Source organism: Panthera leo, chromosome A3 (genome assembly GCF_018350215.1).
Source record: "Panthera leo isolate Ple1 chromosome A3, P.leo_Ple1_pat1.1, whole genome shotgun sequence".
Classification (NCBI taxonomy): domain Eukaryota; kingdom Metazoa; phylum Chordata; class Mammalia; order Carnivora; family Felidae; genus Panthera; species Panthera leo.
Genome location: NC_056681.1, coordinates 60,671,454 through 60,697,809, shown reverse-complemented (window position 1 = coordinate 60,697,809; position 26,356 = coordinate 60,671,454). Strand labels below are relative to the sequence as shown.

Here is a 26,356-nt window from a genome sequence, read left to right as displayed (position 1 = left end):
AATATTTTTCAATGTATTTAGTTCCTCTTTGATTTCTTTCACTAGTTTTGTAGTTTTCCTCATATAGATTTTACACATAATTTGTTAGATTTATATTTAAGTACCCTGGAATCTTGGCCTGAGCCAAAATCAAGAGTCAGACACTTAACCAACTGAGCCACCCAGGAGCCCCTAGAATAGATTTTAATACTGAAATCTTTTTAGTTGCAAATAACCAAACTCAAACTAAACCAGTCTTTGGAATCACTGAACATAAAGGCCCAAACTAACTTTTTGTTAACAGATAGCTCTATCAATCATTCAACTATATGAGAAATTCTTCCTAGAAATGTTTGATACTCTGATGCAGACACACAGATCTTTTTCTTTTTTTTAATCTCCTTTGAGGAAATACTCTGAAAACAATCCAACTTTTTACTATTGTTGATTTATCTGACATAGAAACCCAAATAGAAGAACTGCTGCTACTAAAACATACCTATTTAGAAAGAAAAGTTCATTTAAGCCATATAGAAACACAGATAATGAGTACTTGTTTTGAAACACTGGAGATTTTCTTCTTCATCAGCAGGTAAACCCAAACAGAAATGCATCCATTTCTTTGTGGCTGATTTGACTTAAAACACTATGGAACCTGTTTAGACATATAGATATCCAGACATGTGCTAACCTGTGCTTAGAATTCAACTTCTAGTGAGTGGAGTTCACACATGGGACAAAACATAATTTTCCCATCAACTGACAAAAGAGAGAACAGGAACAATATTTTAAATATACTTGAATGTAGTTGGATTACATAACTCCTATGTAGATTCTCTGTAATTCTTTGCCTTTTGTACATACAAATACGAAACTATGATATAAATATATTACAAAATACAAAATATTGATCTATAAAAAATAAGCTGACACTTCACTACTCAGCAGAAATAATGCAAGTCATAAGATACTGGAAAGATAGTATCAAAGTGTTAAAAATAATTTCCAACCTTTAGAATTCTCTACCTTGCAAAAATATCCTTCAATACCAGCATGGTTGCAACAAAAGTTATGAGAAATGCTCTGCTTTTGAGTATATTTTGAAGACAGAACAAACTGGATTGGATATGGATACATGAAAGGAGAAATCATAGATTGCTTCAAGGTTTCAGGCCAAGAATTACATGAACAGACTTTCCATTTGCTGAGATGGGAAGACTGAAAGAATAAATTTGTGGGTGTTGGAGGGTGAAGGATAGTGGATAGCAGAACTCAGGTTTGGAAATGTTAAGTTTTGAGATGTCAATGAGACATCCTAGTGAAGATGAAAAGGAGGTGGTTGTACATTCAAGTCCGGAGTTCAAGACAGAAATCCATGCTACAGATACACATTTGAGAGTCAAGAGTAAATACACAAGACTAGATGAATTCACTGATGGATGAGTACATATACAAGAAGAGAAGCAGTCTAAGACTGAGCTTGAGGATACTCGAACATTTGGAGGTCATGGAGGATGAACTAGAAGAGCCTGAAACAGGACAGCCAAAGAGAGGAAAAGAAAATCAAATGAGCATGGTACCTCAGAAGCAAAAGGAGTAGCTAAAAACACAACTGATTATATTTGTCAAATGTTGCTGATAGGTGAAACAAAATGAAGACTGAGGATCAACCACTGAATTGAGCAACATGAAAGTAAATATTGCCTTGTAAAAAGTTTTCATAGAATGGTGGGAGAAAAGACAGATTACAGTAGGTTTAAAAGAGAATAAAATGTAAGATTCTGGAGCCAGAAGTTTAGACAACTCTTTCAGTGAAATTCCTGTAAATGAGACACAAAATTTAGTCCAAATTTGTAATATCTGAATAACATGATTACAAATCTGAACTAAGGGACAAATACAAAAGTATTGCAGAATTTATAGACTATTTCAGATTTTACAAATTTCTTAAGTATACACAGATAATTACCAAAAACTGATCATAAAAGTAGAGGGCAACAAATTTCAGAAATTTGAAATCTAACAGTATGTTCTGCGAAGCAATGTAATTAGCAAGAAGTCAATCAAAGATAAGTGAAAATTCATTATGTTTTTGGATACTTAAAATCACACTTTTAAACAACCAATAGACCAAGAAGTAATGATGGAAAACTGGAAAACATTTCACAAGTACATAACAAAACTTACAGGATACATTCAAATAAGTATTTTGAGGAAAACTTATGGCTTTAGATGTTTATATCAGAAATAAAGCTGAAAAGTAATAATATAAGCATTTGTCTGAAAAACTTAAAAATAAATCTAAAGAAAATAGAGACAATAAAGAACAAAACTTTATGAGGATCACCAAAGCAAATGTTAGTCCTTTGAAAAGACTAATGACAACAGACTAAAAAAGAGGAAATCACTACAGATTCTGTAGACATTAAAATGTTCATAGGATATTGTAAACAAAATTATTCAAAAAATGTTTTAAAATTTAGAGAAAGTGAACAAATGCCTCAAAAGTATCTATTGAATGGCATAAGAAGAAACTTCTAATTGTTCCTTTATCCATTAAACAAATAAAATAAATCCTTCCCTCAAAAAAAAAAAAAAAAAGTTGGGCCCAAAAGGCTTCATTGGTTAAGTACTAAAACTCTAATATTATTCAAATTCTTCAAGGTATTAAAAGAAGACAAAATGAATTGAGAAGATTATTATAAGGTTTACATGACATTGATAACAAATTCTGATTTTAAGTAGTCCTAAGAAAGGCAAGTTATTGGCCAAAATCAATTATAAAAATAAATGTAAATAGCTCAAACAAAACATTAGTTAATGTACAACAGTAATCTATAAAAAGTATAATATATCCTGACCGATTTGACAAAGCACATCTATTCCTGAAAAAAAAGTTCTCAGTAATCTGAGAATAAAAGGAAACTTCTTCAACCTGATAGAAGACATCTATGAAAAACATACAGCTAACATCATACTAACTGCTGAGAGTCTAAATGCTTCCCCCTACGATGTGGAACAAGACAAGGATGTCTATTTCACCATTTCTACTGAACACTGTTAGTAGATATTCTAGCCAATGCAATAAGAAACAGAAAACAAAAACAAACAAACAAAAAAAGGCATGCAGACTAAGCATGTAAAACCGTCTTTATTTGCAGATGCTCTAAGTGTCTATGTAGAAAATTAACCAGATTCTACAAAAAGGCCACTAGAACCAAAATGTAAATTTAGCAAAGTTGTAAAATACCAGATAAATATACAAAAATCAATTGTAGGACTTCTGATTTCAACTCTGACAAATAAGGAGCTTAGAAACTGTCATTTCCATTGTTATAAGAACAAAAAGATGAACAAAATGAAAATCAAAGACTTGCTGTGACACATTAGAAGAGTGAATTACAGAGCAAACTGCCAATTCAAAATCTGAAAAGAATAATCAAGATCTGATCATCTGGAGCAAAAGCCAGCTGAATCACAAATGGTTAAGAAATTTAAATGATAAATTTGATGCATTGCTGGAAGTTGAGTTTGTACTAACATGAGAGTGAGAAGCTCCTAGGGGCCACAATCTTAGAAGGGTCCCTATACTTCAGTGTGTTTACCTCCAGGAACTCCAGTAGGTTCTCACAGTAAAGATCTGAGAAAGATCCCCTTATGACTCTGACAGGGGAAAAGTAATTATTATGAAATATGCCCAGAGCATTCTCCATAATAGGCTTAATCTTCAAGTAAAAAGACTTTACCAGAGCTTTATCCCAGCTAGAGAAGGGCATTTCTCCCACTTTACCCTCTCTAGCCTTCCTGTTTCACATAAGTGGATAAAAAAATAAAAGTTATACCACTGGAAAACATGTTCCCTCCTCTCACCTAACCAACACATTAATAGTGCTCCATGATAATCACAGTGAATTACAAGCAAAAGAGCTGCAAGATGCAAGCTCTCACTTAGGAGGGATACTTAAGGAAGCTTAAAGTCAAAAAGAGAAACAATCAGAACATAGGAACTTGAAGTCTCTGGCATCTGCATCTACAACACACACTGAACTTAGATCAACTTCCAGTCAAATTAACATAAACATTTACACAAAAGGCTTATTTACTTCAGTTAACACCTAATACGTGTGGCTTCAACAAAAAAAAAAAATTACAAGGCATGCCAAAAGTCAAGCAAAAACACAACCTGAAGAATGAAACCAGACTCAGATATAGCACAGACATGGGAATTATCAGAAAATTTAAAATAACTATGATTAATTGGTTAAGGAGATTAATGGAAAAAGTAGACAATATGCAGTAATAGGTGGGTAACATAAACAGATGAAAACCTGAGAGAAACAAAATGAAATGCTAGAAAGTAAATTATTGTGACAAAAATGAAGAATATCTTTGATGGTCTCATCAGCAGATTAGACACAGTCAAGCATAAATCATTGAGCTTGAAAACAGGTCAATAAAACTTCCCAAACTAAAATGCGAAATGAAAAAGAAAAAAAAACAAAACAACAGAACATCCAAGAACTGTGGGTATAACTGAAATACCAAAAGGAGAAAAAACAAGAGAATAAGAGCATAAGAAATATTTGAAATAATTATAAAATAAGTCATGGGGATGAAAAGTACAGCATAGGGAATATACTCAATAATACTGTAATAACTGTACAGTGATCCATGGAAACTACACTTGTTGTGGCGAACATTTCATAATGTATATAAATTGTCAAATCACTGTTACACACCTATAACTAATACATATCAACTACACTTCAATTTTAAAAATGTTTTAAGTAGGGGCGCCTGGGTGGCTCAGTCAGTTAAGCGTCCGACTTCGGCTCAGGTCATGATCTCGCAGTCTGTGGGTTTGAGCCCCGTGTTGGGCTCTGTGCTGACAGCTCAGAGCCTGGAGCCTGTTTCAGATTCTGTGTCTCCCTCTTTCTCTGACCCTCCCCTGTTCATGCTCTCTCTCTCTCTCTGTCTCAAAAATAAATAAATGTTAAAAAAATTTTTTAAATAAAAAATGTTTTCAGTAATAACAGCCTAGAACTTTCCAAAATTAATGTACAGTATCTATAGGCAGAGAACTGTAAAACAATGATGAAAGAAATCAAAGATCTAAATACATGGAGAAATATTCCATGTTCATGGATTGAAACATCCCATATTAAGATGTCAGTTGTGGAGCACCTGGGTGGCTCAGTGGGTTGAGTGTTCAACTTGTGATTTCGGCTCAGGTCATGATCTCACAGTCGTGAGATCAAGCCCCGTGCTGGGCTCCATGGTGGGCATGGAGCCTGCTTAAGATTCTTTTTCTCCCTGACTCTCTCTGCCCCTCCCTCACTCCCCTCTCTCAAAAAAATTAAAAAATAAAAATAAAATAAAATAAAGATGTCAGTTTTCCCCAACTTGATCTACAGATTCAATGCAAACCCAATTAAAATCTCAGAAAGCTATTTTATAAATATTTATTGTAGAATCAGAGAAACTGATTCTAAATTTTACATGGAAAGGCAAAAGACCAAGAATAGCCAATACACTATTGGCGACAAGAAAGTTGGAGGATTCACAATACCTAGTTTCAAGACTTACAATAAAGCAATAGTAATCAAAACAGCATGGTTTGGCAAAAGAATAAACAAAATAGATCAATGGAACACAATGGAGATCCCAGAAATAGGTCCACACAAATATAAGCAACTGATCTTTGACAAAGGATCAAAGACAACACAGAAAGGGCAGTCTTTCAACAAATGGTGCTGGAACAATTTTAAGACATCCATATGCAATTTAAGTGAACTGAGATACAAACTTTATATCTTTCACAAAAATTAACTCAACATAGATCACTGACTTTAAGCATGAAATGCACAACTATACAACTTCTAGAAGAAAACACAAGAGAAAAATATGTGCACTTGGGTTTGGTTATGTGTTTTTAAACACATTAAACACCAAAAATACTATCCATGAAATAAAAAAGTAAGTTGAACTTTATCAAAATTTAAAATTTCTGCTTTACAAAAGACACTTTTAAAAGAATGAAAAGACAAGGCACAGATAGGGAGAAGATATTTGCAAACCACATATCTGATAACAACATGTATTCAAAGGATTCTTAAAATTCAATAGTAAGCAAACAAACAAAACAATTGAAAAATTGGCAAAATACGTAAACAGATACCTTATCAAAGATACAGATGGCAAGTAACAATATGAAAAGATGCTCCACATCATTTGTCATTAGTGAATTGCAAATTAAAACAATGAGATATTGCTACATACTTATTATACCTATTAAAATGGCTAAAATACAAAAATCTGACAATATCAAATGCTGATAAGGATATGGAGCAACAGAAACTCTCATTCATTGCTGGTGAGAATACAAAATAGTACAGTCACTTTGAAAGAGTTGGGCAGTTTCTTATAAAGCTAAATACAGATTTACTCAACAATCCAGTAATTATTCCCCTAGGTATTTACTGACTTGAAAACCTATGTCCACACAAAAACCTACACATGAAAGTTTACAGCAGCTTTATTCATAATTGCCAAAAACTGAAAGCAACCAAGACATCCTTCAATAGGTGCATGAATAAACACACTGTGGTACCTACATCAATGATAAGAAGAAATGAGCTATCCAGTTATGAAAAAAACACAAACGAACCTAAAATGCACATTGCTAAGTGAAAGAAGCTGGTCTGAAAAGGTTGTATACTGTATGATTTCAATTATATGACATTCTTGAAAAGGCGCACAATTCCTCAGCGAGGTGATAAAGATCAAAATCAACAGTAATAAATCATATTGATAATACATACCCATGATACCCTGGATATATATGTACCCTAAAATGGCATTTTACTTTCGTGACCTTTCTCTCAAAAACATATTACCCAGTCTAATCATGAGAAAAACAGAAGACAAATCCCAATTGAGAGACATTCCACAAAATACCTGATCAGTACTCTTCAAAACTGTCAAGTTCATCAAAAACAAGGAAAGTCTGAGACTGTCATAGCCAAGAGAAGCCTAAGAAGACATGACAACTAAATGTAATGTAGTGTCCTGGATGAGATCCTGGAACAGAAAAAGGACATTAGGGGAAAACTAAGGAAATCTGAATAGAAGTATGGACTTCAGTTAATAATAATGCATCAAGTAATAGATTCTTTAATCGTAACAAATGTAATGTACTAATGTAAGATATTAATAACAGAGGAAATTGGGTGTGAGGTAAGTAGGAACTCTACCATCTTCACAATTGCTCTGTAAATCTAAAACTGCTCTAAAATACAAAGTTTATCTTTAAAAACAACTGTATTTTCATATACAAGCAATAAAAATCAGAAAGTAAAATTTTAAATTTCCATTTATAACAGCATCAAAAAATAGGAAATACTCAGAGATAAATCTGACAAAAAAAGAAGTACGAGAACACTCTAAAAACTATAAAACATTGCTGAGGGAAATTAAAGATGTAAAGAATGGAAAGACACACTGTATTTATGAGTGGGAACACTTGATATTCTAGATGTCAGTGTCCCCCAGTTCCAATCAAATTCCCAAGCAGGCTTTTTTTGTATACACTGTGAAGCTGATTCTAAAATTAAAATAAAATACAAAGGAACTAGAATAGCCAAAACTACTTTGAGAAAGAACAAAGTTAAAGACTAACATTACCTAATGTGAAGACTTTAAAAATAAAACCAAAGTAATCAGGCAGGTAGTATTGGAATCAAGATATATAAACAGATCCATCAAGCAAAACAGATCTTCAAGAAACAGACCTACACATATATGGACAACTGACTTTCTACAAAGGCACAAAAACAATTCACTATGGAAAGGATAGTTTTATAATAAGTGGTATTGGAACATTTGGTTATCATTATGCAAAAAAAAAAAAAAAGTGAACTTTGATTTATATCCTGTGTACTAAACACAAAAACTTTGAAATGGATCACAGATTTAAATGTTAAATTTTAATGTTAAACTGCTAGAATAAAACACAGAAGAAAAATATTACCTTAGCCCTGATAACAATTTCTTTAAAAGAATACAAAAAGCTGGATAAAATTTTTAAAAAATCAATAAACTTCACTTAATCAAAATGAAAAACATTTGCTCATTAAAAGACATTTAATAAAAAGGCAAGCCACAGGCTGGGAGAAAATATTTGCAAAATACATGTGACACAGGACTTACAATATAGAAAGGACTTTTACAACTTGATAGTAATTTAAACAATTCAATAAAAGTGTGCAAAAGATTGAACAGACACTAAAGAAGACAAATGTATGGCATGTAAGCACATGTACAGATGCTCAAAATCATTGGTTATTACGGAAGGCAAATTAAAACCATAAAACCTACCTAATAGAATGTTAAAGATTAAAAAGATAATGCACACCAAGTGTTGGTGAGGCTATGTAACACCTGGAACACTTATACACTACTGGTACAAATGTAAAATAAAATAATATAACCACTTTGGAAAGCAGTTTAATGGTTTCTTTAAAAGTTAAACATATAAACATCACAAGACTCAGTCACTATACTCTTAGGTATTTATCCAAGAAAAATAAAAGCTTATGTCCATACAAAGACTCGTATAAGAATGTACATGAAAGTTTTATTTTTTATAGTCCAAAACTGGAAACAACCAAAATGTCCATGAGGTTTATTCATACGATGGAATAAACTACTGATTATATAACATAGATAAATTTCAAAATAATTATGCTGAGGGAAGGCAGCCCAATAAAAGAATATATACTACATGATTTTATTTATATAACATTTTAGAAAATCCAAGCAAATCTCTATAACAGAAAACAAATCAGTGGTCGTCCAGAGATTGGCAGAATAAGTTAGAGGTTACAGAGGGGCAGGAGGAAACTTTTGGGAATGATGGATAAGGCCACTATCTTGACTGTGCTACAGGTATATACATATGTCAAAACAAGCTAAACACTTTTAAAAATATGTGCAGTTTACTGTATGTATGTCAATTAGACTCTAATAACACTGTTAAAAGAAAACAAGTGTATGCAAAAACCCTCAGAAGTATTATACTTCTATCTGTTAGAATATTTTAATAAACTACTTTCAAGGAACTTTTAATGACACAGGAAAATGCTTATGATATACAATTAAATGAAACTGGCCAACATCAATTGCACAGAAAGTTTATATAATATGGATGGAAATATTTCTGATTAGAAAGAGACCTATATTAATGATAGTTTTCAATGAGTTACAGAATCATGGATGATTTAAATTTTCTTTACCCTTTTCTCTATTTTCCAAGGTTTTCTTTGTTGTTGTCATCTTATTTTATTATTTTTATTTTACCCAAGGCTGCAATATCCTTTTAAACAGGAAATTAAAAAATAAATGAAGCGAGGGGCACCTGGGTGGCTTAGTTGGTTAAGTGTCTGACTTCGGCTCAGGTCACAATCTCGTGGTTTGTGAGTTCAAGCCCCACATTGGTCTCCCTGCTATCTCAGCACGGACCCTGCCTTGGATCCTCTATCCCCCTTTCTCTGCCCCTCCTCCGCTTGCTCTCTGTCTCTCTCAAAACAAATAAATCAACTTTAAAGTAAATGAATGAATGAGTGAATCAATGAATGAAAAAAATTTGAGTGATTATCTATCCTGACAAGTGATTTCAACATATGTACTACAGACCCATGAATGAATGATTGAATGAATGAATGAATGAAGGGAAAAAATTTGAGTGATTATCTATCCTGACAAGTGGTGTAAAAATATGTACCACAGACCCTTGAAAGATCAAACAGGAGACTCTTGGAACTCTTATGTGAACCAAGAATTATCTGTAGACTTAAAAATATATTTCACACTCCTATGAACAACTATTTTTCAAATATTCACAGACGCACTGCAATTCAAGATTACTGAATCTGTAAAACTCTATTTTTCACATCAGCAGATACTAAAAGTAAAATTCCTAACATGGAGGTCTTCAAAAACTTATTCCCCTTTTTTATTTTTAATATGAAATTATTGTCAAATCGGTTTCCATACAACACCCAGTGCTCATCCCAACACGTGCCCTCCTCGATGCCCATCACCAACTTTGGCATATCTTTTGCTATCATACCAGTCAGTATATAGGAAGGGCTAAGTACCCACGTGGCCTTCAATTAACAGAAGTGCCAATACATGTTCTTACACATTCAAACACCAAAGTCAAATATGCTCTATACCCAGAAGGACTTTGTAAAAGCTATGTCAGTTAAATATTAAGGCTTTATGCAAATGTAAGATGAAGATTACTGGAAGTTTGATTCCTAGTTAAATATGGCATTACTAGTCTGTAAGTGATCTTGGGAAAAATCATTTAATGTGTGCTGAGGTTTCTACAATTGCTTCATAATAATCCTCTCAGAAATTAAAGTCAACAAATAACTTAATTATCATTATAAAATACACTATAAAAACAGATCTAGTAGTTAAACTACTTGTTTAAAGGTAATTTAGTTTACCTCAAAGAATTATTCTCTGCCTTTTGTCTTCCAAGTTCACTTTCTGTATCCATTGCCTTCCTTGCTAGTGATTTCATTTCTTTTTCCACAGTGGTTATGGTTTCCTTCATCAAAGTCATGTTTGACATTTGCTCCATACGTTCATCATCAAGCTATACAAGTAGAATGACAAGGTTACTGCCATCACTAACAAAATCTTCCTAAAGAGACATCCTCTCTTTGTACAAACTGGCATATGACAAGATTTACACTAGGAGATGATCAGATGAGACCTGAATATTGTAGGAGGCTGTATGGACAAGGTATTGTGGAGCAGGAACGAGAATAAGCCACTGCACGGCCTGTGCATAATGCCTATCACAGTATATGTATCTATATGTTCAATCTGGTTCATTTTGAATGTAGCATATGTATCTTATTTGCAAAAAGATTTATTTGTTGTTCAACATTAATAAGATAGACATATAAAGTGGAATTATGAAAAAAAATGTTTTCCTCTCCTGAGTAATGCTTTTTCTTTCTCTTTATAACAACATTGACAAATTTATAAATATATTCAATTAAACCTGGTAACAGAAAAGCAACTTCCCCTAATTGTTTATATAGTCATAACATATCAAATATATATTCATAGCATCTCAAATCCTTGACTACTAAAAAAGTGATGCTTCACATTTAAATTGTTTAAATATATTATTCTCTTGTTGGAGCTGTACATGCCACAAATTATAATCACTAATTGTTGAATCTGAAAGAGCAGCCAGTTTGTTATCACTAGGAGATAGATGCCCATTCATTGTTTAGCCACACATGTAATCCCAGGAGAGAGTGCATCTGAATCAAGGGCATAAGAAACTGGAGTAATCTTGTCTTGGCCACATAACAGCTGTATGATCTTTCCTTTCTGTACTAAATTCCTCTCTACTTATCTGTGACATAGAGATGGTAATAATACCTACTTCCTGGCAAATAAATAAATAAATAAATAAATAAATAAATAAATTGTTTAAATATATTATTTTCATTAATTTTCATTCCATAATAATTTTCTCTACCTTAGCTACTCTTTAGGTAGAATAAGCCAGTTTCTCTGTATCTGGCAATGTTATCTTTAATGAAATAAGGAGATGAGAAAGTTGCTAACATCCCTGAGAATGCATCCCTAATGGGTTGTTGTTTTTTTTTTTAAAGAACACACTTTGCAACCTAACACAAAAAACTTTACTTACATATTTTTTTGGAAGAAAATAAACAATGAGAAGGTGATAATTTATACCATACATACCACCTTAAATATTTTAGGACTACAAACATTGTCTTAGAAAAATGAAAGAACCTCTCTGAATATAGAAAAAAAGAGAAAGGGGGAAGCCACTGACAGTTTATAGCCAAAAGCACAACAGTGATGTTTCTTTACGTTATGAACTGTACACTCCAGCTCCTCTATCCTTTGTTCCAAGTGAGCCTTCTCATTAAATGCTGTCTCTTGGGCAATCTGTTAAAAAAAAAAAAAAAAATGTTTTCAATGTTGCTGCACTATGTTTCACAAATGGTCACACAGATAAAATTCGTCCAAACCTTTAGCCTTTCCCTCAGGCTATCTCGTTCTGTGGTCATTCTTCGTAAATCAGTGAAGGCCACATCTCTTTCAGTCTCCACCCGTCGGAGGATGGCATGTGCTGTTGTTGATTTAGGAGACTTACAGTTTTTCATCATTTCTCGTCGAAGTCGGGCAATTTCTTCCTGTGCCTATTATTTAAATGCAAGACTTCTATTTAACAAAGCTTTGGAATAGACATAAATATAGCTATCTTATATCCAGCCAGTTAAAATACAAACCATATATAAAAATGCATACAACAGGATAATGTTTTTTAATGAGTTTATACAAATAAACTCAAATGATGTCCAAAAATGCAAGTGAATGTATAATTAGAAGTTTGGTTTATAATATTTTTGCCAAAAATTTTTTAAAATTAATTTAGAGGCAGTCAATGCAAGACAGAATGTTTTACTAAGAAATAGATATGTATTACTACATCCATTTTGTGATATAAATTTGAATTCGCAAAATTCAGGTAGAATACAGTTGTTTTTGTTTTTGTTTTTGTTTTTGTTTTTGTTTTGAGGGGAAGGGGCAGAGAGAGAGGGAGCCTGTCAAGAAGACTCTACACCCAGAGAAGAGCCTGGCTCTGGACTTGATCTCCTGACTGTGAGATCATGACCTAAGCCAAAATCAAGAGTCAGATGCTTAACCGAGTGAGCCACCCAGGCACTCCCAGGTAGAATACAATTTTAATAAATATTAGTGTTCCTGTCTTTCTCTACAAAAATATATAAGCCATTTCCATGTTCTGGCTACTTTTCCCCTGAAAGAAAGGCCCATCAATCCTTACTAACAACCCGACATACTCTCACACACTTGTTCAACCACCCTCAGGTCCCAAACCTATTCCACACCTAAAGATAATTTCATCTCCTACTTTGCTGCTCAAATCCCTAATCTTCCTTCCTCTTGATTTTGATTGCTACCTATTCAGCTGGTCTCCAAGTCTCAGAGGAAGATGTATTACCTCCCAATTTCCACAGCTAAGACTTCACCAGAATCCTGGACCTCATCTCCTGAAATGTCTTCTAAGATACTCCTGACTCAATTACAGTTAACCCATGAACAACATGGGTTTGAATTGATACAAAGGTCCACTTATACACAGATTTTTTTCAATAAATACAGTATAGTACTATAAATGTATTTTCTCCTCCTTATGATTTTCTTAATAACATTGTGTGTATATATATACACAATATATGTACATAAATGTATGTGTATATATATGTACACACAATATGTACATACATATATATATATATGTACATATATAAGAGATGTGTTAGTTGATTTTGTGTTATTGGTAAAGCTCCTGGTCAACAGTAGATTATTAGTAATTAAGTTTTGGGGAAGTCAAAACTTAGATCTCCAACTGTGCAGGAGGGTTGACATCCCTAGCCCTGCCTTGTTCAAGACACAACTATATAATTATTTCCTCTCACTTTGAATAGCACCCTCTCCACTAGCTCTTTCTCCCCTGCCTTCAGCCATGGCACAAGGCTCCCATATCACGAAAAACTGTCACTAAATCTTGCTGCCCACTTACCATCCTGTTATCTCTTTTGCATTGGCATATAATTTTTTTTAAGCACCATGGTCTGTACCCATTGCCTGTTCTTCAGCACCTACTCTCCCATTCCAGTGTAACCTGGCTCCTATACCTACCATTTTGCAGAATTTCATCTAATGACCTCACCAAATGGCCTTTCCTCAGCTCCTGTTTTTGATATTTGGCAACATTTGACATTGTCTTTAACACACTCTTTGAGATTCTTTCCTCTTTTGGGCTTAATATTGTTCTACCTTAGTTTTCTGTCTTTATCTCTTTCAAAGCTCCTCTACCAATTAAATAAAATGTCCCAACATAACGTCTTGACTTCTCTGTTCCTCTATAGCTTTCTCATTTAGAGACCTCACCCACTCTGAAGGCCCAAAACTGACCTCTAAGCAGATGAATTACCCATCTACATATTCAGCTCTTACCTCTCTCCCCACTCCAGTCCCACGTTTCTTTCTGCCTGAATGCAATTACTTTCTGAATGTACAACCATCATCTTACTCCATCTGTCTGAAACCAACACATTTTTTCCCTCAAGTCACCAATGGCTTTACTATTTCTTTTTCTACTACCACAGTTCTTCAGTCATTCAAAAAACAATTTCAGTCTCGGGGCGCCTGGGTGGCTCAGTCAGTTAAGTGTCCAACCTTGGCTCAGGTCATGATCTCAGAGTTTGTGAGTTCAAGCTCCGCATCAGGCTCTGTGCTGATAGCTCAGGGGCAAGAGCCTGCTTCAGATTCTGTGTGTGTGTGTCTCTCTCTACCGCTTTCCTGCTTGCGCTCTGTGTCTCTCTCTCAAAAGTAAAAATAATACATGTTAAAAAAAAATTAAAAAACAAAAAAGAATTTCAGTCAGTTCCATTCATCCCCTCTTTTTGCTAAAACCAAATCTTCTCAAGGTTTCCTTTATAGTGTCTTTTACACCTGTCTCTATCCTTATTTCAACAGATAGCACCCTAACTTACTTTGTGTTTCTTTGTTTAGGTTTATTTATTTTGAGAGAGACAGAGAGCATGAGCGGGGAGGGGCAGAGAGAGAGAGAGAGACAGAGAATCCCAAGCAGGCTCCGCACTATCAGCACAGAGCCCAACACAGGGCTTGAACTCATGAACTGTGAGATCATAACCTGAGCTGAAACCAAGAGATGGCCGCTCAACCAACTAAGCTACCCAGGCACCTCCCATCCCCGCCACCACCACTGGCCAGATTAGTTCTTAATGCCTCATGAACAGACTGCTTTCACAGCCTTCTAAAAAGTCCACAGTTTCTCCTTCCTCCAATTCTCTTGAAAGAAAAATTGTTATATAAAAAGATAACAGATTATGAAAAAAAATAATATAAAATTGTTAACAGGTTAAAATTGTAAAAATGTGGCTTTGGTCATTTCTTCTCTAAAAATAACCAGATTGCCAGTGCTTATAAAGCAAAGTATAAACCCCGTGTAAGACCCATTGAAGAGCTTCTACCATGTACTCAAGAAGTTGGCAAACTACGTAAAGCTCACAGGCCAAATCTAACCCGCCTCCTGTTTTTGTAGGTCTGTGGGCTGAGAATGTTTTTTATGTTCTTTAATGATTAAAAAAAAGCAAAAGAAGATTTCAAAATATGTATAAGTGAAAATAATGATATTCAAATTTCTGTATCCAAAAGTAAAAGTTATACTGCATATAGTTATATGCAAAAGTTATATTGTAACACAGCCAAAAATTTGTAGATTGTCCAAAGCTACTTTCATACTACAACACAGTTCGATAGCGGTGATAAATTGCACGGCCTGCAGAGCCCAAGATATTTATTTTCTGGGCCTTTATGGAAAAGGTTTGCAGACCCCTGCTCTAGTCCAATTTATCTCTCAAGCCTTAGCTCCCTCTTACTCCAATGTCAAATTAGTCTTAAATTGATCCATTTATCTACTCATTTTCCTGCCTTTGTTCTTTGCCTCACACAATTCCTTTAGTCTGGAATGTTCCTTCTTACCCCTTTCAAGATAACAGGAACTCCATTCTTCCTTCAGGACTCAAATTCCATATCATCTAGCAAAGATTTCCTTGATCACAACAACTAATACCCACTTCTTTTATTTCTTACAATACCTTCTAGACTACTTATGCTAAAGTAACAAAAAGTAAATATAAGACAATATATCTCCCCCGATAAATTGCAAACATAGAAAACAATGTTCGTATTTTATCATTTTTTTCTCTCTTAGAGTGGCAAGCAGTAATTCTTAATAAAATGTATTTTTATTTAAAATTTATTTACTTAAATTTAAATTTAAAATTTGTTTTATTAAAATAAAATTTTATTTATTTATTTTAATATTTTATTGATTTTATTCTTAAAATAAAATTATGTTGGTGATTTATGGGGTTTAATATTTGTTGAGTAAATAAGCTATATGATTAATAAGGACTATATGTATATAACTTTAAGCTACAAATAGAGATAAACTACAAACTGATCTTACTCTCCTAAATTAAGCAAATTATATGTCAGCTCCTAAAGTGACTGACAGTACATCTAGTGATGTTAGCGTTTTCTAACCCTAAAATCAAAATCTTTTTACCTTGAACTCACCATCCCCTATCATTTAACACGTTTCTCATTTCCCATGCCCAAAATCAGACTATTTCTATGCATATATATGATCTTTTTTGGATATGGGAATAATGTGTGTGCGTGTGTGTGTATGTACACATACACTTATTGTATTGGAAATATATTACGTTTCATTAAGAATATCTTAAGAACGAAGGTAATTCCCAAATGTTAGTTGATCAATTTGGCAGATTTAAGCATTCTTATAGAACTTAAAGAATTACATATATTTAGAACTGAATATTTTTACTTAGGTATTTTCTTTATAAATAAGTTTACCTGTTCATAAAGAAGAAAGGTCTTGTCTCTCTCAGATGTAAGAACCTTGACATTACCCTGAATTTCTGCCAAATGACGCTCATATTTTTCCAGCATGCATTTAAGTTCTTCACGGTCTCTTGTTGTCTTCAAAAGCTCTACATCACAGTTTGTACCCTGCAATTATTATACAAGAAATTTGAAATTCTTCTTGACATGTGCTTTTAAGGAAATGGTGCCACTAAGAGCAGTACATGATCTCTACTCAAGCAAAAATGACTATATAATGAAAGGAAATGATGAAAAAAAAAAGTTTAAAAAAATCACTTCTCTTTTAAACAGCTTCATCCCAAATTGGTCCATATTTATCTGATTACTTCCCAACCCCTACTAACACTGGGGATAAAGAACCAATTTCACTGGTCCACTGTGCTATCAAAGAGACTGCTGTCTCTCCCAATTTTTTGATACACCAATTCATACCAAATCAAAATAAATTATTTCCATATTAGGTAAATCAAAGAATAAAAATCAGTGTTCAAACAATGAACTCCAAAATACTTACAAATTACCAAAACCTACCCGAGAAGATGGAGACGGGCGTCTTGGACTTTTAGATCTACTTCTGATCATCTTTCTCAAATTTTGAGCTTCACTCTTGTAATAATCTCTGTCTGCTTCTAAAGTCTTGACAAAGGAATCAAGTCTAGAAGGAGATTTATTTTGTGCTTTTTCAGTCTCTAAAATTATCTTGCCAAGGAGGAAAAAATTAGGTCATTATTTCAAGCAAAACTATAGCATTATTTTCTAAATGCAAGTTGAATAAACAGGATCCTTAAAAATAATAAATTTGGTATTTTAAAGATAATTCATCAATATTCTTTAAAAAGCAGTTAGATACCTTCTTTTTCCAGCATTTCTGAATTTACTATATTTTTGTTTAACCGAAAGTACCCCTAAATTTAGTCAATAATTTTAAGAAAAATGGTAAAGAAATTTTGGAAAGGCCAGAAATATCCACAGATCTAATTACAAGTCCTAGAAATTGAATTAATTTGCTGAGAAAACTTGTATGCTAACATTAAAGCATCTGTTCACACCATCTATGTTCAATAATTTTTCAATAAATGAATAAATTAAATGAATGCTATATATGGTATACTTGTAGGCACTTTCAAGTACATTCCCACTCACTTTAATGTGTTTAGAAGCTTTTGTTTGCTTTTCATAATCTTTATTGTACTAATACTTTATTGGGAGAAAATTACAGATATACTTTCAGAGAGAGTGTTTTAAATATTTCAAATGATGACAAACTATCTAAACAGAGCAGTTTCACTTTGCATTGTTAGGTAAAGAAAACATATTACTCAGAATTAAGTTTTAATATTTGACTTAATATTTATTACTAACGGGAATAAGCTAATGTGTAAACAAATGCATCTTATATTTTGAGAATCAAATTACTCACAGTCATCATTTTAAATCATGTAAAGCTAAGGGCACTAATAGAACCAACCAAAAGTTCTCTCCACCTCTAGGAAAGAAAGGTGCAATGATGAAATGGAGCGAGAACACTGATACTTTTACAGATGGGAAATGCCCCTGTGCATCAAGCAGAGTACTAATTTTAGAAAACAGATATTTTCTATTGTTCACAAAATACATGAGAGCTAAAACACATGTACCATTTGTTTGTAGTCTTACTAATACAAATGATTCCTCAACACACATTTATGAAAAATGCACTTACAGATCTAAGCCTTTTTATTGTATCTTCCAATACTATTATATTATTTTGCTGGCAAATGAGTTCAATCTGAAAAGACAGAAAAAATTGTTATTTAAATTTAAAATATTTGAACAGATTTAGCTAAAAAGAGAACATCAAAAAGGGAAGCCACTTGTAATAACAGGTGTTGTACGAATGTGGAGCAAAAGAAACCCTCTTGCACTGTTGCTGGGAATGCAAACTGGTGTAGCCACTGTGGCAAACAGATGGAAGTTCCCAAAAAAATTAAAAATAGAACTACCTTACAATCCAATAATCGCACTACTGGGTATTTACCCAAAAAATACAAAAACACTAATTCGAAGGGATACATGTACCATTTCTTGCAGCATTACCTGCAATAGCCAAGTGATGAAAGCAACCAAATTGTCCGTCAATAGATGAATGGATAAAGAAGATGTAATGTACACACACACACACACACACACACACTAGAATATTATTCAGCCATAAAAAATGAAGTCTTCCCATTTGCAACAACATGGATGGAGCTAGAGAGTATAATGCTAAGTGAAGTAAGTCAGAGAAAGATAAATACCACGTGATCTCGCTTGTATGTGGAATTTAAGAAACAAAACAAATGAACAAAGGGAAAAAAAAGAAAGAGAGACAAACCAAGAAACAGACTCTTAACCACAGAAAACAAACTGATGGTTAGCAGAGGGGAAGTGAGTGGGGATGGGTGAAAAAGAGGATGGGGATTAAAGAGTACACTAACCATGACCAAAAAAAATTTTCTTTAATTTTTTAAAAAGGAAGTCACTTAAAAATAAAAACATGTAATGAATATTTTACAAAATAAAAGATAATCTACCCCTTTCTGTTCACCTACCTTTAGATGGTAAAAGAACATAGCATGAAATATAGCAGTTCTTTTGTATTACCAGTTTGGTATGAAATATTAATTGGTTATATTTTACCAAATTACTCTCTATAAACCACAACAAAATATTAATACTACTTATAATTCTGAAGATGAAAATAGGGAAGAGATAAAAGAATTAGTAGGATAAAAGTTTTCCGATATCACTAAAGTCATAAGTGATTGCTTTCTCTTCTGAACTCTTCTAATAGGTTAGTTCAATCAAACCTATAAAACACTTTTGGTATCAGTTTTAGGACATTGAACATACCCAGTCTTACAGTATAGTCATCGATAGTCATATATTGAGTATATGACTAGATTGTAGGTTTCTGGAGGACAGTGACTATGTTTTTATTCAAAGATCCATTTGCTATAATCTATATGCTATAAATTAGCTTATTAGTTTAACAAATTTATTTCTCAATTCATAAACCTCTCCCTCATTATTCTAAACTGTTTCCTGTTTTATTTTAAATTTGACTTTTCTGTAATTATTGCTCCTCATTTGTTCTTTAGGCCCAAGTTCTTTTCTAAGATTTCTCTGGCAATCATATTTTTGTAATTTATGAAATATTAAGGGTTGTTATGGTATGAAACAAAATTCATGTACAGTTTGGATAAGTTTATATAGTTTTGGATAGACAATTTTCAATGCTTTAATTTATACTATTATGTAGACACCAAAAAGAAATGGATCTATATTACATATAAAGGTGTCCATATTAAATTAACTATAAAAACTCATAGAGCCAAAAATTTTGTTTGCTGTAAAAAGAAAATTTATATACACATAACCTAGATACAGATGGAGCAAACCAGTAATATTTAAACTGAAGATTATGTCTAATCATAGCAAGGTGTGATTCCAGTAAATGTTATTTTCTTCATTATACTCTTCTATATGGACTGAAATTTCTATAAGCAGCATATATTACTTTTATAGACATAAAAAACATAATGCTGATTCCACTCTGAAAAATTAATTTAGGGGTACCCAGCTGACTCAGTTGATAGAACATGTGACTCTTGATCTTGGGGTTTTAAGTTTGAGCCCACATTGGGTGTAGAGATTACTTAAAAATAAAAACAAAATTATAACTGGCCCAAGAGAAAAGATGCTAACCCAGTGTTTTCATTTATTTGACAATTGATTAATGAGGACCTACTATGTGCCTGACAATGTGTTATATGCTGGGGACAGTAAGGAATAAAATAGACAAAAACCTCTGCCCTCATGGAACTTACATTCTAGTTGAAAAGAGAAAAATAAAATATGTAAAAATAAATATGTAAATAGATAGTTACTGTGTTATTCAAACAATACATGAGCATTCACATCTGTTCTAGGCACTTCAGACAAAAACGTTAAAAAAAATAGACAAAGATCCCTGTCTTTGGGCCAACCTTACATTCTAGCTGAGTAGACAATAAAACATAAACCTAACAAATAAATTATGCAGTAATGTAGGGGGAAAAAAGAGCAGAGTTAAGGATACTGGGAGTTTTATGAAGGAATAGTTTGGAATTTTAATAGGGTTAGCAGATAAGTCCTCATTGAAAAGTGACCTGTGAGCAAAGAGAAAGGGGGTCAACCATATAAAAATCTAGAAGAACATTTCAGGCAGAAGATACGACTATAGCAAATGTCCTAAAGCAAAAGAATGTCTGCCAAATTCCAAGGAATAGTAAGGAGGCTAGTGTGGCTGGAGTAGAGTGTAGATAGGGGAAAGTAGCTGGACAATGCTGTGGAGAAAAATAAAGCATGGGAGGAAGAGGAGAACTAAGCATGCAGGGAAGGGACAAAGAACTTAATAGCCTTTACACTTCATCTTCCACATGGTCAATCGTGAAATATTTTTGATTGATTGAATCAAACATAAATGTAACAATAATGACAAGAGCTACCAAAGTTCCAGTCCAATAATAACCCTTAGGTTAATTAAAATATAAATTGTGTGAAGGAACTAGTAGTGGTAAAATTGCAATTCTGCTTATTTCAAAAAATTATGTTCAATTAGCTGGGAAACACTGTATTATTAAGATATAAATGATTAAAAAAAACCTCAAGATGAGAAGATAAAAGGAGACATGTAATTGGGGTGGTTTTAAAATATGTCTACAAATTTTGATATTCCTTCCTTCAAAACATGGAGCTTAATTTCTTCCCCCCCTAATTATACTTAGTAACTCATTTCTAATGAACAGGATGTGATGGTATGTAACCTTTGAGATTAGCTCATAATAGGCATTGCAGATTCCTCCTTTCTGTCTCTCTTGGATGACTGGCTCAGAGAGAAGTCAGCTGACATAAATACATCACACAACCTTAGGGAGAGGTGCACCTGTCAAGGAAGTGAGGTTTCCCCCCAAAAGCCAACAGTCATCTGAGTAAGTTTTCTTAAAAGCAAATCCTCTGAGGTGCCTGAGTGGCTCAGTCAGTGAAGTGTCCAACTCTTGATTACAGGTCAAGTCATGCATCTCATAGAGCCTGGAGTCAGGCTCTGCACTGACAGCACAGAGCCTGCTTGGGATTCTCTCTCTCCTCTCTTTCTCTGCTCCTCCCCCCACACATGCTCTCTCTCAAAAAATAAATAAACATTTTAAAAAAAAAAGCAAATCCTCCACTACCAGTCACGTCATGATTACAGCCTGGCCATCATCTTGATTACAATTTTCTGAGAAACCATGAAATAGAACTACCCACCTATGCTATAAATGGATCTATGATATACACATGTTTCTCATCTGAGGACATTAAGGTTGAGGGGTAATTTGTTACATGATAAATAATAAAAGAGTAAATACTCAAAACATTTTAATGTAATAAATGATGGAAGAAGTTATTCTGTTGACCTTTAAAAATATGACTAAAAGTAAACTCTTCCAAGTAAATAAATTTAATACTATACATCTCCATTCTAGATAAACAGATTTAACCTGACTCTACCTCGCTACCGCAAATAGTGCAGGAACATAAACATTCTTTCTCAGCTCAAATTAGAAATTCTCTTGCTTCAATCCTCATCCCACAAATCAGACAAGGATTCTCTCCCCAGTAACTGAATACTGAGACTGCACATCCTCTGATTTAAGGATGACGGCAACATGCATTGGTGTTCACATCCCCAACACTGGTTGTGCATCTTTCTTATCCCCATTCTACCTGTAACATTCACTTATTCGGGTTGATGATTTCATTTCAACACATTTAAACAACCCAAAGGACCTATTTCTACTTTTCTCTCTCTGTATTTACTATCCAATGTCTTTCCTGCATCAGCAATGCTATCTCTACTCTAGCTTTCCAATTCTTAGATATACCAAATGTTCCACATCAATATATGAATATCTATTTCCTAGAAACACTCTTTTCTGAACCAGGCAGAATTTCCATCTGTAGGTTTAATATTTTCAGTTTTAGGTAAATCCTAGCTCTTATTTTAGATGTTTCCCACTCATTCAAATTTCCGGTTTGATAGCAGAGGATCACCCTGACAGAGTACTCACTCTCTAACACAGACACTAACAATCCTTTAAAATTGATGACTTCTAAACCGGGCACTCTCTTAAAGGGAATTTGGCCAACTAGGCCTCCCAGACTGGGAAGCGATGCAGTTAATTTTTAATGTGAAGAAGAAAACAAGGAAGAAAATAAAACATTAATCTAGTGTTCTTTAATTTGGTAATTTTTATTATTAAGACTGAACTTAATTTATCATAAACTGTGATTGAAGGATAACTATTCTTAAAGAAACAATACAAACAAGAGTTTATTGAGAAATGTTTAAAATATTCAAGCTATTTTTTTTTTTGTGATATTACCAGCATTCTTCTTTTTTTATTACCAGTATTCTAATAACAAGGGAAAACTTAGAGATAAACATGCATACAGGGAAAATGTCATGTATACATGAAGGTGGCCATCCACATTCCAAGGATTCCTAGAATACATGCCTTCCTTTCAGCCCTCAGAAGGAACCAACTACCAACAAGTTGATTTTAGACTTCCAGCTTCCAAAACTATGAGACAATAAGTTTTATGTTTAAACTTCTGTGGTACTTTGTTACACCAGCCCTAGCAAACAAATACCACAGAGCTAGACCTTGTTCTGATCAGTGAGAAGCTTACCAATAAAACCACCACACAATCCTTCTTTATTAATGCAGAGAATACGTTACCTACAGTCTGACACTAAAGAAAAGAAACCTTACACTTTAGAAGCTCTTTCTCAGATTCTACTCACAGTGTTTTGGTGAGGAAACTGCTTCTAAATTACATGAGGACTGCAAAAATTAAAACTCTGATCTCAAATTCATCATCTTTCAGAATAGGGGCAAGTCACTTTTAAGCTAGTTGCCCAATTTCAATAAATGAGGCAGGCAAATGCACTTTGCAAGTGAATTACAGTGTATGATTCTTTTTTTTTTTTTTTCTATTTAGAATTTAATATATTATGAGAATGATACATGTCTACAGCATCTATTTTTTTTTTATTTTTTAATATATGAAATTTACTGTCAAATTGGTTTCCATACAACACCCAGTGCTCATCCCAAAAGGTGCCCTCCTCAATACCCATCACCCACCCTGCCCTCCCTCCCACCCCCCATCAACCCTCAGTTTGTTCTCGGTTTTTAACAGTCTCTAATGCTTTGGCTCTCTCCCACTCTAACCTCTTTTTTTTTTTTTTCCTTCCCCTCCCCCATGGGTTTCTGTTATGTTTCTCAGGATCCACATAAGAGTGAAACCATATGGTATCTGTCTTTCTCTGTATGGCTTATTTCACTTAGCATCACACTCTCCAGTTCCATCCATGTTGCTACAAAAGGCCATATTTCATTTTTTCTCATTGCCGCGTAGTATTCCATTGTGTATATAAACCACAATTTCTTTATCCATTCATCAGTTGATAGACATTTAGGCTCTTTCCATAATTTGGCTATTGTTGAGAGTGCCGCTATAAACATTGGGGTACAGGTGCCCCTATGCATCAGTACTCCTGTATCCCTTGGATAAATTCCTAGCAGTGCTATTGCTGGGTCATAGGGTAGGTCTATTTTTAATTTTCTGAGGAACCTCCACACTGCTTTCCAGAGCGGCTGCACCAATTTGCATTCCCACCAACAGTGCAAGAGGGTTCCTGTTTCTCCACATCCTCTCCAGCATCTATAGTCTCCTGATTTCTTCATTTTGGCCACTCTGACTGGCGTGAGGTGGTATCTGAGTGTGGTTTTGATTTGTATTTCCCTGATAAGGAGCGACGTTGAACATCTTTTCATGTGCCTGTTGGCCATCCGGATGTCTTCTTTAGAGAAGTGTCTATTCATGTTTTCTGCCCATTTCTTCACTGGGTTATTTGTTTTTCGGGTGTGGAGTTTGATGAGCTCTTTATAGATTTTGGATACTAGCCCTTTGTCCGATGTGTCATTTGCAAATATCTTTTCCCATTCCGTTGGTTGCCTTTTAGTTTTGTTGGTTGTTTCCTTTGCTGTGCAGAAGCTTTTTATCTTCATAAGGTCCCAGTAATTCACTTTTGCTTTTAATTCCCTTGCCTTTGGGGATGTGCCAAGTAAGAGATTGCTACGGCTGAGGTCAGAGAGGTCTTTTCCTGCTTTCTCCTCTAAGGTTTTGATGGTTTTCTGTCTCACATTCAGGTCCTTTATCCATTTTGAGTTTATTTTTGTGAATGGTGTGAGAAAGTGGTCTAGTTTCAACCTTCTGCATGTTGCTGTCCAGTTCTCCCAGCACCATTTGTTAAAGAGACTGTCTTTTTTCCATTGGATGTTCTTTCCTGCTTTGTCAAAGATGAGTTGGCCATACGTTTGTGGGTCTAGTTCTGGGGTTTCTATTCTATTCCATTGGTCTATGTGTCTGTTTTTATGCCAATACCATGCTGTCTTGATGATGACAGCTTTGTAGTAGAGGCTAAAGTCTGGGATTGTGATGCCTCCTGCTTTGGTCTTCTTCTTCAAAATTACTTTGGCTATTCGGGGCCTTTTGTGGTTCCATATGAATTTTAGGATTGCTTGTTCTAGTTTCGAGAAGAATGCTGGTGCAATTTTGATTGGCATTGCATTGAATGTGTAGATAGCTTTGGGTAGTATTGACATTTTGACAATATTTATTCTTCCAATCCATGAGCAGGGAATGTCTTTCCATTTCTTTATATCTTCTTCAATTACCTGCATAAGCTTTCTATAGTTTTCAGCATACAGATCTTTTACATCTTTGGTTAGATTTATTCCTAGGTATTTTATGCTTCTTGGTGCAATTGTGAATGGGATCAGTTTCTTTATTTGTCTTTCTGTTGCTTCATTGTTAGTGTATAAGAATGCAACTGATTTCTGTACATTGATTTTGTATCCTGCAACTTTGCTGAATTCATGTATCAGTTCTAGCAGACTTTTGGTGGAGTCTATCGGATTTTCCATGTATAATATCATGTCATCTGCAAAAAGCGAAAGCTTGACTTCATCTTTGCCAATTTTGATGCCTTTGATTTCCTTTTGTTGTCTGATTGCTGATGCTAGAACTTCCAGCACTATATTGAACAGCAGCGGTGACAGTGGACATCCCTGTCGTGTTCCTGATCTCAGGGAAAAAGCTCTCAGTTTTTCCCCGTTGAGGATGATGTTAGCTGTGGGCTTTTCATAAATGGCCTTTATGATCTTTAAGTATGTTCCTTCTATCCCGACTTTCTCAAGGGTTTTTATTAAGAAAGGGTGCTGGATTTTGTCAAAGGCCTTTTCTGCATCGATTGACAGGATCATATGGTTCTTCTCTTTTTTTTTGTTAATGTGATGTATCATGTTGATCGATTTGCGAATGTTGAACCAGCCCTGCATCCCAGGAATGAATCCCACTTGATCATGGTGAATAATTCTTTTTATATGCTGTTGAATTCGATTTGCTAGTATCTTATTAAGAATTTTTGCATCCATATTCATCAGGGATATTGGCCTGTAGTTCTCTTTTTTTACTGGGTCTCTGTCTGGTTTAGGAATCAAAGTAATACTGGCTTCATAGAATGAGTCTGGAAGTTTTCCTTCCCTTTCTATTTCTTGGAATAGCTTGAGAAGGATAGGTATTATCTCTGCTTTAAATGTCTGGTAGAACTCCCCTGGGAAGCCATCTGGTCCTGGACTCTTATTTGTTGGGAGATTTTTGATAACCGATTCAATTT

General features: G+C 34.1%; 1 protein-coding gene across 8 annotated transcripts in view; it reads right to left on the bottom strand.

Moving 5' to 3' along the window:
* Nucleotides 1-26,356, bottom strand: part of TSGA10 (testis specific 10) — a 158,292-nt gene that overhangs the window by 108,844 nt on the left and 23,092 nt on the right. For 6 of the 8 annotated variants that reach the window (XM_042932031.1, XM_042932030.1, XM_042932033.1 and 3 more), the window contains 6 exons: nucleotides 18,269-18,334; nucleotides 17,098-17,265; nucleotides 16,537-16,692; nucleotides 12,072-12,242; nucleotides 11,911-11,988; nucleotides 10,494-10,645 (listed from right to left, as the gene is read on the bottom strand). In XM_042932031.1, coding sequence (XP_042787965.1) covers nucleotides 10,494-10,645; nucleotides 11,911-11,988; nucleotides 12,072-12,242; nucleotides 16,537-16,692; nucleotides 17,098-17,148 — 608 coding nt within the window. In that variant the 5' untranslated portion in view covers nucleotides 17,149-17,265; nucleotides 18,269-18,334. Of the gene's footprint in view, nucleotides 1-10,493; nucleotides 10,646-11,910; nucleotides 11,989-12,071; nucleotides 12,243-16,536; nucleotides 16,693-17,097; nucleotides 17,266-18,268; nucleotides 18,335-26,356 lie in introns of those variants that run through there. The other 2 variants (XM_042932034.1, XM_042932035.1) reach the window with 2 other exon arrangements.